The sequence below is a fragment of the Anas platyrhynchos genome, chromosome 16 (assembly GCF_047663525.1).
Source record: "Anas platyrhynchos isolate ZD024472 breed Pekin duck chromosome 16, IASCAAS_PekinDuck_T2T, whole genome shotgun sequence".
Lineage (NCBI taxonomy): Eukaryota > Metazoa > Chordata > Aves > Anseriformes > Anatidae > Anas > Anas platyrhynchos.
Genome location: NC_092602.1, coordinates 450,989 through 464,203, shown reverse-complemented (window position 1 = coordinate 464,203; position 13,215 = coordinate 450,989). Strand labels below are relative to the sequence as shown.

General features: G+C 41.9%; 1 protein-coding gene across 8 annotated transcripts in view; it reads right to left on the bottom strand.

Annotated features, from left to right (window-relative positions):
- The window catches only part of TTC28 (tetratricopeptide repeat domain 28), a 158,173-nt gene that overhangs the window by 3,046 nt on the left and 141,912 nt on the right, over positions 1 to 13,215 (bottom strand). For 4 of the 8 annotated variants that reach the window (XR_011803843.1, XR_011803844.1, XR_011803845.1 and 1 more), the window contains exons 17-23: positions 11,998 to 12,122; positions 10,706 to 10,937; positions 10,182 to 10,258; positions 8,049 to 8,072; positions 7,253 to 7,382; positions 6,065 to 6,172; positions 3,225 to 5,535 (exon numbers count right to left, since the gene is read on the bottom strand). Coding sequence is in view for 4 of the 8 variants with exons in the window: in XM_038187479.2 (XP_038043407.1) it covers positions 3,911 to 5,535; positions 6,065 to 6,172; positions 7,253 to 7,382; positions 8,049 to 8,072; positions 10,182 to 10,258; positions 10,706 to 10,937; positions 11,998 to 12,122 (2,321 nt within the window). In the remaining 4 variants the exon portion in view is untranslated. Of the gene's footprint in view, positions 1 to 44; positions 5,536 to 6,064; positions 6,173 to 7,252; positions 7,383 to 8,048; positions 8,073 to 10,181; positions 10,259 to 10,705; positions 10,938 to 11,997; positions 12,123 to 13,215 lie in introns of those variants that run through there. The other 4 variants (XM_038187479.2, XM_038187480.2, XM_038187481.2 and 1 more) reach the window with 2 other exon arrangements.

The window sequence follows — 13,215 nt, the reverse complement described above, 5'->3', positions numbered from 1 at the left end:
TAACAAATTTGTTAACAATGTCACCCTAGAACAAGAGACTGGAGTACTGAGAGAACTCATGCTTTAATAGACACTGAAATCACAAAGGAAGAAGGCCAAATGCCTTAGCAATTTCAATAAAAATATGAAAATCTTTTTACATGGTAAATTTCATAATATAAAAAGTTTAATGCTGTCTGGAAACAGTTTTAATTTACAAAAAAAGTCCATATAGGCCAAACATGGCTAACACTGCATACAAGGAGAGCAAGTGCTAAAGGGCTGCTGCTTGGAAGAGTCTTTGCTGACAATCCTTTCTGAGTTATCATCTTCAACGCTCTTTGAAGGAGTTCTGCAACCAAGGGGCCAAGTTTTCCATGTTCATTCACAACTTTTCTGGTCTGCATGGCAATGCAATAAATCCAAACCATTATCATCACCTAGCCTGAAACTACCAGTGTTTCTTTGCAGATTCACAGATTTTCTGTCCTCCTGTTCTGCAACTTGGAAGAGATGGTCACAGAACCAGTTTGATCTAATGAGAGGAAATATGGCCAAGAGTGATATACATGGGTGTAGCACCCCTTCAATGCTTTTTCCTTGTTTAAAAAAGGTATCATGAAAAAGAAGGAAAATCAGTAACCAGTCAGAGTTCAGGCTAACCAACAAAATCAAATTAAACTGGATTTTGTTCAGTGAGATTATTTACTGTTCCCCTTTAGTTTAAGCTAAAGACAGTCAATAAAATAGCTGCAATTAGTATCTCACACAGTAAAATATACTGAATAAAACCAAACTAAAACACATTCTATGGCCTTGGGGAACTGTTGCACGTGGCAGGTTTAATGTGGAAGTTGATAACACCTAATTCTTATTGCTCACTGTATTAAGCAGTGTTGTCACTTGTACCATGCACAAATACAACAACAACAAATGCATTTAAACTCCACAGAAGGGATTCTAATATCAAATGCAGAACATGTTATTTCCTGAATTTCTCCACATATTGGGCAAACCTGATAAAATTTCTTTTCCTCACAAAGGGGTTGTTTCTCATTCAGGTGGTGGAGGAGTGAGGCACAAGGTGTGTGAAGTGTCTCCCAGACAAGCAAGCATGCATTTTCATGGCTCTCATTAAGCCAATGGAAGTGTCCTCTGTCAAGCTAATGGAAATAAATTTCTCAAAAGACTTGTTCTAGTGACATTCACCTTCCATATTTATACAACACCAATTTCCCAAATACTGAACATCTGAACCTTTCCCCACTTCTAATACTCCCCTCCCCTTAAAAAAAAACAACAACACAACAGAAGAACCACCCCCCACCCCTGATTTATCTCTTTCTGAAAACTTAGAGCCAGTATGAAACCTACCGGCAGGATGAAAATGGTTTGTACCAAAATGGCAGTATAGAATTTCTACAGAGTAAAGATCCTTTAGTTATGGAAGTAAACTACAAGAGGCTTATTTCCGGCATGTTTTGCAGCACTACAGGGAATATTTGCTGTTGCTATAAACAAGAAGCTGCCCACTTCCATCCTGGATGTTCCTGGGATGTCGTTCTAAAAGTTATGCTGGTTGGAAACAGAGTAGGTCACACGGAGTCTGTCAGCAGTCTTGTGACCACAGCAAGCTGCATGATCAGCAACATTGCCATCTATATGACATGCAGATCCTGTGCTGACTCATTTGGGCCCACTATTCTAATTTTTCCCACCTAATGGCGAGAAGATATCTAGCACCAAACCATCTCAGAAAGATGTAATATATAGACAAATAACTTGGATTGTATGAGTTGAATGGGTTTACTCAACTGCTTTGCTACATTGCATAATATGAATAAGTAACTACTCTTTCTTTCTGCACTGAAACTTTTGTGATCAACCATCCATTATTAGCTGACTATAACAACACAGTCCTATGTTCTTTGCCTTTAGCACTTGTGTTTATTTCTTGTGATAGTGAAAGCATTCTCCCAACGTCAGTGGATTCTAGAATATACTCTAAGCAAGCGTTTCATATGTGCACCACAAGTAAGCTGAACCTAAGTAATTTTATATTACAGTATCAGAATTGAATCCTCTGTCCTGCTATCATGCTTTTCCTGCAAGATCCCCCTAAAAATCACAAATGTTCAGGTCCACATTTTCAAGAAGAGCATCCAGACATGACAAGTGCAACAATTATCTGCATCAGCAACGATACTCTAATAAATTTAGAGATCTGACTGCACTCACCATTCAGGTAGTCAGTTGCAAGACTGGAATTTGACTTAAGATCCATGTAAAAGTCAGGGCCTAATTAATAAGCCTCACAACACCTCTGTGAGGTAGGTACGTAAGTATTACTATCCCCACTTAGATAGACAGGGAAGACGAGGCACAGAGAGGTGAAGTGATTAGCCTTCAGTCACTTGACAGATTTTGGGAGTGCATAATAGAAACCAAAAGCCTTGGTAATCCAGTGCTCCGACTTCATAGCACATGGCCTGTGAAACACTTTGCTTGGATCTAAGTGTGCTAAGTTAATATCCAGAGTTTTCAGTGCACATAAATTATCATTTTGATTCTGATTACATCACTGCATTTAATGGCCACTTAAAAAATAACCATCTCCAACTTGATCCACAACACCTAAACACCATCTAGCCTAGGAAAGCTTAGTGTTTTTTACACATCACCTCTGGGGCGCTCTTGGTTCTCTTTTCTCCACAGATCAGAGGGTGCACAGGTTCTGCATACAGCTGGTCTGCATGTCCCCTCACGTCCATGTTCTGACAGCACACTGACACTAACCTATCTCATCTGTGTACACTGGTATATGTGCTCCTGAAGAAACTTGTTTCCTTAGCCAGAGAAAGAGCTCATCAGGGACACATCGACACATCTGCAGATATTTGGAAAGATCTAGAAGGATCGGAGAAGGATTTATTTGGACAGGTGATTTCTAAATCACACACACTTATGTTACATTCCTGCCTACTGCGAAACTGTAAGATTCACTTTCCTGTGCTCACTTAGCAGACACTATGCTGCCAAAATAATTGCCAGGATGAAAATTTCACCATTGTAACACTATGTGCCAGAAAGATTGGAACATTCAATAAAAACAGAACTTGTGTCTCTGGCACAGCCTTACTATCTCATTCTGAGGCTCATCTTGTCCATTATACCCAAAACATTTTTGGGGAGCAGACCAACCAGCAAAAAATCACCTGAAAGGTTTCCCTCCAGAAAAAAGTTACCTGAGATGCAGATTTTAGAATGGGGCATCTCTCTCCTCTTGTCTGTGTCACCAGCCTTTAAATGATGCAAGAGAACTGCCAGTATCAAGCTGCTATGGAGTTGTATTGCCAGCAATTTCTTGTGTTTCGCTAACAACTTAGCAGAGATACCTAGAGGTGTCTTATCTTGTCCTCTCTGTCAGCCTTTGAAACCAAACAAAGAAACGGCTTGTACTTCTCCAGGCAGAAACTTGTGCACACTTTCTTTGCAGTATAAATGAAAGTTTATACCACTCCTCTCACTTCCCTCTCCAATCCCTGATATGTATAATTTTTGTATAAAAAGACAGCTGAAAAACCTCCTGTTAGGATAAGAAATACAAGTAGGTGGCTTAAAATCTAGTATTTTATGAACAGAACAAGATTTGTTGGACCTGTTGCAGCAAATATGGAACACTACATAGAACCTGTTATCAAGTGAGTCTTGCCAAGGTCCTGTTAAGGGAAACTGAAACCCATCTGTGTAAGACCCATGTTTCTACACAGTAATAGACAGGGCCAATCTGTCACGTTCCTGTGTATCTACAACTGTGGGTATGACCATGGCTTCTTCGATAATATTCTGTGGTTCTACATTGATAAAGGCAAGTGGGCAGAAGCAAATACTTTAACAAGACTCTAAGTCATCAGTTGGTACTCAAGACATTTCAACATTTGGAGGAAGGAAAAAATCTTCCCGGTGATAAGAATTTATAACCATTCCCAGATGGCAGCCTCAAGGGGAGTACGGTTCCTGGAGTGCTACTAGAAGGTGGAGAATGAGCTGATGTCACTGCATTTGGAGTTTCAGGGTGTCTGTGTCCATTTGGAGGGTTCTTTTGTGGAGAAGCAAGTTGTTGCTCAATAGACAGATCCTTCAGCTCCAGCTTATCTGCACTTTCTTCTTTGCTGTGACGTGGAGATAAATTTAGCAAGCTGAGAACATCTTTCTTAGAAGTCATTGTGCCAGGAGCTCCTCGGAGAATCTTTATTGGGCCAGTGGAGTGCTGGGGAGTGTTCTGCCAGAACATCTTTAAGTTGTGAATTGCTTGCACTTTTTCATCAATGGCAGCCATTTTTAATTTGTCTATGTCTGGGGCATCAGCTGGACTTGAACGAGCAGAACCAGCTGAGGAATAAGATAGAGCAGGAGATGGGGTGCTGCCACCAGGAGACTGATGCCCTGAGCTTGGAGAGAGATTTCTGGGTGATTTAGAAATATGAGCACTGTAAGGAGAGCTAGGGTACTTGAGCTTAAAGTGAGGCTGCTCAGTTAAGGACCCATGTAAATCACAACTTGGAGATGGCTGTCCACTGTATTGGCCTGTGCCTTCTTTGTTTGACATCTCCGATGTCGTGGGGCTATTATAGCCAGAACTCACTTTCTGAAGGGATGAACTCCTCGTTGGAGGCTTTGGTTTAATTGCAACAGGTGAAGACTGATTCTTCTGACTGGAGCTGATTGGCCTACTGAATGCACTGGTCTCTGAAGATCTGAATGCAGATATACCCGCTGGCACAGAAGCTGCATCATCTGAATTTTTGCTCTTATTTATTTGGCTGCTGCTTCTCTGAAGACGTTCAACAGCAATGAGGTGACTCTGAGTTTCCTCCAGGATTTTTTGAGCCAACTCTTGGGGATCAAGCTTTGGATTACTGTCCTCCTGGGATTTGACAGTGCTGTCAGTCTCAGTACTAGACTGGTCAGATTCTCCAGTATCAGAACTTGCAAGTTTCCCAACTTTTTGGAAAGGTGAGTTTGGACTAGGAATAAGAGTCATTTTAACAGGAGAATTTGGCGTACTTATGCTCCCTTTGGAATTGACAAGCTCTTTAATACCTCCAGTTTGACCAGTTTGGGGATGTTTGTTATCTGGGGAAAATCTTGTTTTTATGTTTTCTTGGTAACTGGCCAAAGGCTCATTGCTGATTATAGAAAAACCTTCATACTCTTCCTCATCTTTGCTGGCTACAGTGCTGGTTTGTGGTGACAACTGGCTCTGTATTGCAGGCCTATGCAGATAGATGTTCTTCGGCCTCTCATAGTCCTGACGTCCTCTGTGTCCCACACCATCTGGCATGCTCTCTGGCTTGGAAACAAAACTCATGGAAGAGGCAATAGAGCTCAGGCTATATACAGAAATGGCATCTGATGCAATGCTGTCTGGACAAGTAGGAGAGAATGGTGGGTTTTGATACTGGGGTACAGGGTTGGAAATAGACTGAGCAGAAGCCAGTGACTCTAGTGATGAGGAACTGTCCAGGCTAAGGCGCTTAGGCAGCTCTGTAGAATCTAAAAAAAAAGAAAAAAGAAAAAAGTACAAGCATGCCCCTAGATACACAGTAATATGAAATAAAACCAAGTAATGTTCTTATCAGAATTAAGAGGAAATGCTACAAAGCATGCACTATTCTACTTTAAAAGAAAAATAGCAAAACAAAATTAAAAAAGGAACCAACAACCTACTACTTAGGTGAGAAAAATAATGTGCGCAGACCAGGAAAAGCATGGACAGGAACCTCAGACCAAGTATCCTAGAGGAAAACTTTGGGAACTTGTCAATTGATTATGATTTTATATCTCAAAATCTTCCAGTTGCTGGAGTCTATTCCCAGCTTTGACCTCAGCCAAGTCTTAGTGTTTGTTTTCCATAAGAAAAATACATTTGCTGCACCTCTTGTATGATGTATGGTCTATGATGCATGTATGACGATGAATGCATGATGTCTGCAAAAGGTAAGAGTGTGAGATTACAACATAAGCCATTCTGATCAAATTATCAGATGGTTATAGGAACAAAAACTTCTGTAAGTAGCTTTACCAAAAAGTGCCAGCAAGGACTGTAGAGCAAAGTGCATGGTCCTTCTATTAGCTTGTTTCCCAGTTTTCAGAATCACCTCCTCTTGCCCAACTTCACAAAGGTCAAAACCTGGAGTGGAATACAGAGCAAAAAATCATACCTCGTAATAAGTTCCCATGTCCTACAGAAGTGTCATCTTGTTTATAACACAAACAGAACAAAGAGATATGAAATCCTGCAGTGTCCTGGAATGATGTCTCCTTACTTACAATATACTTTTTGCTGGTTTGGTTTTATTACTATTTAACACACCTTCTTGCGAGCCTTACTGGGCTGGACATATTCAACACACTCATACACAAATCGGTCTGGTCCGAACTGATATAGAAATGCACTGGTCGGTTATTTTAGCTACAAATTATATGCAATTATCAGGGAATGATGGACTAAATGCATCTCAGGGGACAGGGTCTCACATGCCCCTAGTGTTCATTCATGAATCCAAAGCTTTCTCACAGGAATGGGTCTGAAGAAGAACAAAAAACTTGGAATTTAGCAAATGAGGCCCGGGCAGCAAGAGGCATAAATGTATGAGAGAAACCATAAGCTTTTATGAGCTCTTCATGTAGTCTTCTTGGACATCTCTTTCTGCCTCTTCCATGCAAAGCCCTTCTTCTAAACAGCAGCCAAGCCAGAATAAATCCTAGTTTAATACTTAGTTCTCATCTGCCTCTTCTGTAGAATGTAGACCCTGGTACATACTATCACCCTGACATGCCCTGTCCTTGTCCATTGTGCAGGTTTCCCAGATGAAGGAATGGTTGGTTCACTGCAGGTAGAAGACCAGAAGCAAACTCACAAGTATGTATTATGAACAACAGTGAATCAGGATCCTGAAATAAAAACAGGGTTTAAACCAACCTGACAGCACCAAGCTGCTGTAAACCCTGAAATCCATATTCTGCTGACTTAGGGTAAGTTTTGGGGCATGAGAGAAATACACAGCACTGGCCAAACAGTGAGTGAAAAGTCTGTGTATGTGAGCTGGTAGAGATGTACTGAGCAGTCAGGGATCACATCCAGAGATACAGAGACCAAAAAGAACCCACACAAACACATCTAAAGCTGTGAGATTTATTGCTACTTCAAGCCACCATATAGAACTAGCAATAGTTTTTAGAAAGATAATAGACAGAAGTGTTTTCCTACCTAAAGCTGCCAGAAACTCATGACAACCAGGAAGCCTCCAAAGTTGGACACTGATGGAAACCTGGATTGGTGCAGAGGAGAAATCTTGTTCTTTCTCACCTGCCTGAAGTTGAACCAGGACTTGATGTAGCTGAAAGTAACAATGCAAACATTAGCCATTCCTTAGAAATTAAATAACTGCTTTTCTGACAATCACAGCTAAGGAAATACACTGCAAACAGCCCTTCCCCTGTACACCTGTACACTCAGCTGCTGGTCCTGAATGGAGCAGTGGGATGAAAGGTCTAAGCACAGGGAGCAGTCCAGAAACAGCAATGATGGACAAACTTGAACAGCAGCAAATCTAGAGACAGAGCAGGAGTGAGGGTCGGGGGTGTGGCAAGCAGAAACTGAGCAAGGAGAAGGAAGGAAGACTTTCCTAATACCTCTATGGTCTCCCAGGAATGAATTGCCTCAACTGTTCTCAAGGCACAGGAGTAGCAAAGTTGAGAAAAAAATGTGTTTATAAAGATCTGACACAAATTAAGGTGCCAAGATCCCATCTAACTCAAAAACACAGCCAGAGCAGGAAGGATGGAAAGTCATTAATCAGGGACCAGCTAACCTCAGGACCACCCATCTCTTCCAACCCACAAAGGCTTACGCAGTCTTTTTTCCACATTAGCACCATGGAGCAAATTCCAGGCCTGAAAGCAGGGTGAAGACACTACCCTGCAGCTCAGGAAAATGGCTCTGCAGTGACCAAGGCATTTAATCCTGCACAGCAGCGTCACTCCCCAGTGCATGTAATACTCACCATTCCCACAACATTTTTAACAGCCTTCATGCAGCAAATAACAAAGAAGGAAAAGAGAGGAGAAAAGAAAGAAAGAACACAGGTTATTCTGTGCTATGAAATGCCTGTAATAGGGAGCCCTGCAGTGCAGGGACACATCCACATGCAAAACAGCGTCCTGACTGGCAAGATGCTCTGTTCTGAGAAAGAAGGGAGCAATGGAAATGATTTGTGCTATGAATCAGTAGCCCAGCAGTGTGGGAACAGGCAGCTGGAATCTGGGAGTGCCCAGCTCATTACAATCAACTCAGACACATAGCAGGCATATACCCAGTCCAACCCACATTCTGGCAGAAGACAACATAAAACAAGCCCTTCTCTTGTTTTCTCTGGGATATATTATCGGCACTTAAATAGTCAGCAATCCCTAGTTTTTCCTTGTATGTGTAGTACTACCAGAGTTTGTTCTTTTGTGTTTCCTGCCTTCCATTTTGCACTAAAGGTAAGTATTTTCAATTCAGAGCAATAGATCAAGCTCCCTGCCTTGCTGCTTCAGTAACGTCAAGAGCACCTGCTCCCTTACAACACCAATCAACTGTACTGGAAAGACAGAAAAAAGCAACACCCACTGACCGAGCTATTCGTAATTATGCTTCAGTTTTGAACAAAGTCTTCTCTCCTTTGGGACAGGCAGAGCCTTATCTCACCAACTGAACCGCTGAGAATAACGAGGGGAGAGAAGCAAGTAACAGCAGCAGATGTGAGAGCTAAGCTGAAAAATCCTGACTTGTAACCAGATGGATTCTTGTGCAAAAGGGAATTCTGCCTAGGGCTTGGGCTATAGAAGAACATTTGCAAAAACAATGCAATACCCCTGCCAATACTTATTGCAAGGGACAACTGAGGAAATAGTAAGTGCATCTTTTGCTAGTCATCAACAGCCATCTGAACATTTTGGGTGATGTAATTATCTAAGGCAAGACAACAATCACAAAGTAAAGTCGTTGACACTGTCATACATTCAGATCTACTGGAATGTCATTCTCTACGCATCATACCCCATTTACTCTGGGCCTTCCTCTGGAGCTAAGGAGGAAAAAATAACCCTGCTATTCAACTACAGAAGTCTCAGACACTAACAGAAGAACCAAGGAAAGAAATCAAAATGCCACAAAGGGCAAGCCATTAGAAATATTCCATATGTTATTGTAAATTTTGGCAAGAAACTCCTTGAATCAGATGTAGTCAAATGGATGGACAAAGCAGGCTTCTTAATGATTACAAAGCTGTTATTTTGTATTTTGTGCAGATAGACTCACAATGACAGAAACCCTCTAAAACTACATAGGGATAAACCCAGATATTTACCATGGTACTCCCCTATAACATTTCTGCATGGAAAAGGGGGAAAAGAAAGTGAGCTTTTCACCTATTAACTATGTGCAGTGTGTTCACTTACTAAGGCAAGCACCAACATAAACCTCATTAGAGGAGCAGTCAGGACAGTAAAACACATATAAAGGAAAGCCAGCCAGGCCAGTGGCACAGAATAAGGTTAGGTTCTGCTAGGCATGCTACAAAGACTGGTAAGAGAAAGAAATGTCAAGGAGATGGGTTGTGTGTCTGTGTAGGGGGCATGACTCCCACAGCCACAGGGTGGCAATGCCTTTCTCTTAAAGAAGGTGAATTCTTTCAGCAGAGCAACGAGCACTCAAACCAGAAGAAGCACAGGCCTGATAAAGTTCTCAGACAGAGCATTGTCCAAGGTCAGGTAATTCCTTGAAGTATTGGTAATTACAGTGGGCAAAGATGAGCCAACACGAGCCTTGAATAGGATGGCCAAAAAACAATTAGTGCTTCTACCACTAATTTCCCATATTTTGCTTCCCCCTCGCTGTAGTACATATTATGTTTTCACTTCTGCCCCTGAACCGGGAGACCCTTGCAAGGCCATGCAGCCCAACAACATACCTGCATTTTACCCTTCTGGACACACACTTTCATTCACACAAACAGAGAAATTTATAATTTCAACCCTGAAGATTCCTCTGGGGCTGATAAACCAGGGCATAAACTGTTCTGTGTGTTTCTGAATTTACTGACTTGGGAAGAACCATTTGGAAACTGCTACTGGAGAAGAACCTCCCAACTTACCCTGTTGATAAGCTGTTCTCCTGTTTCTGAAGCTGTGATAAGTTTACAAAGTGCCTGAAGTGCAGGGTTAGGCAAACCTGAAAAATATCAGAAAAAAACAGGATTGTTCAATACTTATCGCTTGCCTGCTAGAAATGCAACAATCTGAACAGAATATAACTTCAGATAACTCCTAAAGCCTCTCTCCCCCATTACTGAATGGTTCTGAAAACAGTGTCAATTTCCACAAAAAAAGTTTTCTCAACTTTGCATTTGATTATACAGTTTCTGACTGACAGCTGGAAGAAGAAAAAGTCTTATCATACTTCTCAGATACTGGACCCGGAGGTAAATGATTACAATCTATGACAAAATTTACAGTACAAATCTAATTCTAGAGCATCTGTCCTGTTAAATGCTTTTATTTAATTGCTGTAGAAACCTAGAACAACAGCACCATTTTGCAGGGTTACATCAAAGGCAGGGAAAGGCAGATGTCTGCTTGGATGTATGAGAACAGAGCCCACAGCTGGCCTGCTTCTTACCTAGGAGGGACTGTATGGTGGTGCTGCACTGCTGCAGCCGCTCACCAGGGTCAGAGGTTGGGAAGAACACTGCTGCTGGAAGGCCACTGGCTGGAGGGTCCAACCGAAATCCTACTGCAGTGAGTAGTGCCTGCCAGCCTGGGATGCCACCAACTTTATTCTCTACACTTTGTTGGGAGGTATACATGGAGTTGTGCTGCCCATTCTGGATTCGCTGCAATGATTTCTCCACCTGTGGGGAAAATACAGCATGCGCTCATTTTAAAAACGATTTTTGCTAACCACCTCATTTTTCACATTAAAGATGCAGGAAATATGAGCGGAGCAATGCTGATGCTGAACTTGGCTTGTCACAAACAGAAGGATGCTACTGCCCTTGAAAACACAGACTTCAGTATCTCAACACTCGCAGCTTTAAAATCACTATGATGACTGTCACTGGTCTCTTAGATCCTGGGGAAATGAATGCCACAGAAAACAAAGTACCAGTTAGATTGTGATCATCTCCTATAAACCTGGCAGCTGCATTTGTCCACACAGGATGACTCACTGTCAGGTTCCAGTCTCCTGAGTACACTGTGCATTACCAGGCAACAGTGTGAAGCTATACAGTAAATAGTAAAGAGAGAGAAGTGTCCACAATACCCAGCAACTGGGATGACGAGCAATACTCATAGGTTTCCATCATCCCAAGGATACTCCACATTCCTGTGGGACCACAGAAGACACACCGGAAAGAAAAATACTAAAAAAAAATCATGAGATTATTCTTGTCATCTGGCAGCTTGACCTCAGTCCTGCTGCTCCCCACAGAAGGTTACTGCCAAATGTGGGAACAGAAGTGCCCCATGTCCAAGTACGCAAAGAGGATGCATTCACTAGCTCTGCATCTCTGTGACTGCTTCTTTGCCATGTCCATAGATATTTTCTTGTAGAAAAAATTAACCCCAATCATAATCTCATTTTTAAATCACAGACCCAAATCAACAACTCATGCAAATCAGGTATGTCTGGGGAAGATTTTGCCACAATACGGTTAGCATCTGCTCTGGGGACCCCATAAAGTGTCCCACTCTTTTCACATTGACCCAAAGTTTTAGCAAGATAACATTACTGTAAGAGAGAAGATGTGAAGGTTTATATTCAACTGTGAGTGGTTACACATCAGGGTATCTGTCTTCCCATTCTTCATTTACAGATGCATACTCACAGGTAACATCATCTCTCTACTACATGGGCTCCAATGCCCCTCCCTGTGCCTGCTGGGTGCTGTAGTGTTTCCTTTCTCTTACCAGATGTAGCAGGACACGCAGGGCATCTCGTGCCCTTTCAGGATGCTGCAGAATCTCAGTCAGGGCCTGTCCTACTAGCGAAGAAGGGCTGTTCAGCTTCATGTCACTCCCAATAAGCATGAAGCCTGCAGGGTCCAGATAAGAGACTTACTGAGAATTGAAACAAACTGAGCATCTCTCATTTATTACAGGAAACATGCAAAACAGAAGATATCCTCTGCCCTTTCAGACTAATGGAATAATGGTTTACTGTACACTGCACAGTTACAGTCTTTTCCTAAAGAAAGTTGCTATGCACTCACTGCCCAGTTCTATAGAATGAACTTCCAGAAAACTTCTGCTTCTTATCATCTTCTGTTAAACCAAAACTGTACTCCTGCTCAAGCAAGTGGAAAAATACTGTCTTGCATCTAAACCTATCCTAGCATGTCCCATGTCTCCTTTACAGCAGCAGAAATCAAATGATGCAAAAACAGTGCTCACAGAAACGGAACTCAGAAAAGCGAGAGCCTTCCTTGTTTTGGTCAAAAACCTGCCTTGGCTTATGTACCATATAAATGCTACCTTCCCCAAACATCAGCACAAGGAACTCTGCCTATCCCTTCTCATGTACAAGGTATGTGGATATCTGTCCTTGCTCTGGTGCTCTGTCCGAGACTCACCACCAAGAGTCAAAGGTGGAACCCAGGGACATGCTTACATATCATGGAAGAGGCAATACTAAGAAAGCCTGAGCAGCTGTAATCCCCTACTTGGTGGTAATGCCAAGCACCTGTGTCCAGTCTCATTCTGTTTTGCTTAAGAAGTGGTCACTTTTTTTTTTTTGAATGGTCTTTCCTTTGAGACAACAAAGTCTTACAAGGAAAATAAAATACAAATGGTACTGGGGACTCTTAATGTAAACTCAGATCCAATCTGATATTCTCTGAATCATGAATCATATCCTCTTAACATTGGACTCAACAAGCTCAAAATCACTCTGTCCGACTTCCTCCAAGTAACAAGCTGAGCGTTTCCTGCTCCTATGGCTACAAACAGTTTACATCAGAGCCATATCCACATCAGCTGTCTCATCTAAAAAATACAGTACTGCTGCCTGTGCAAAACCAGGCATTTGGGGAGTGCTTGCAGTTTTCAAAAACACAAGACTTGTGCTGAGAAAAACAAACAAACAAACAAACCCCTAAAAACTAAAACCAGCTAATTTGCAATTATCCC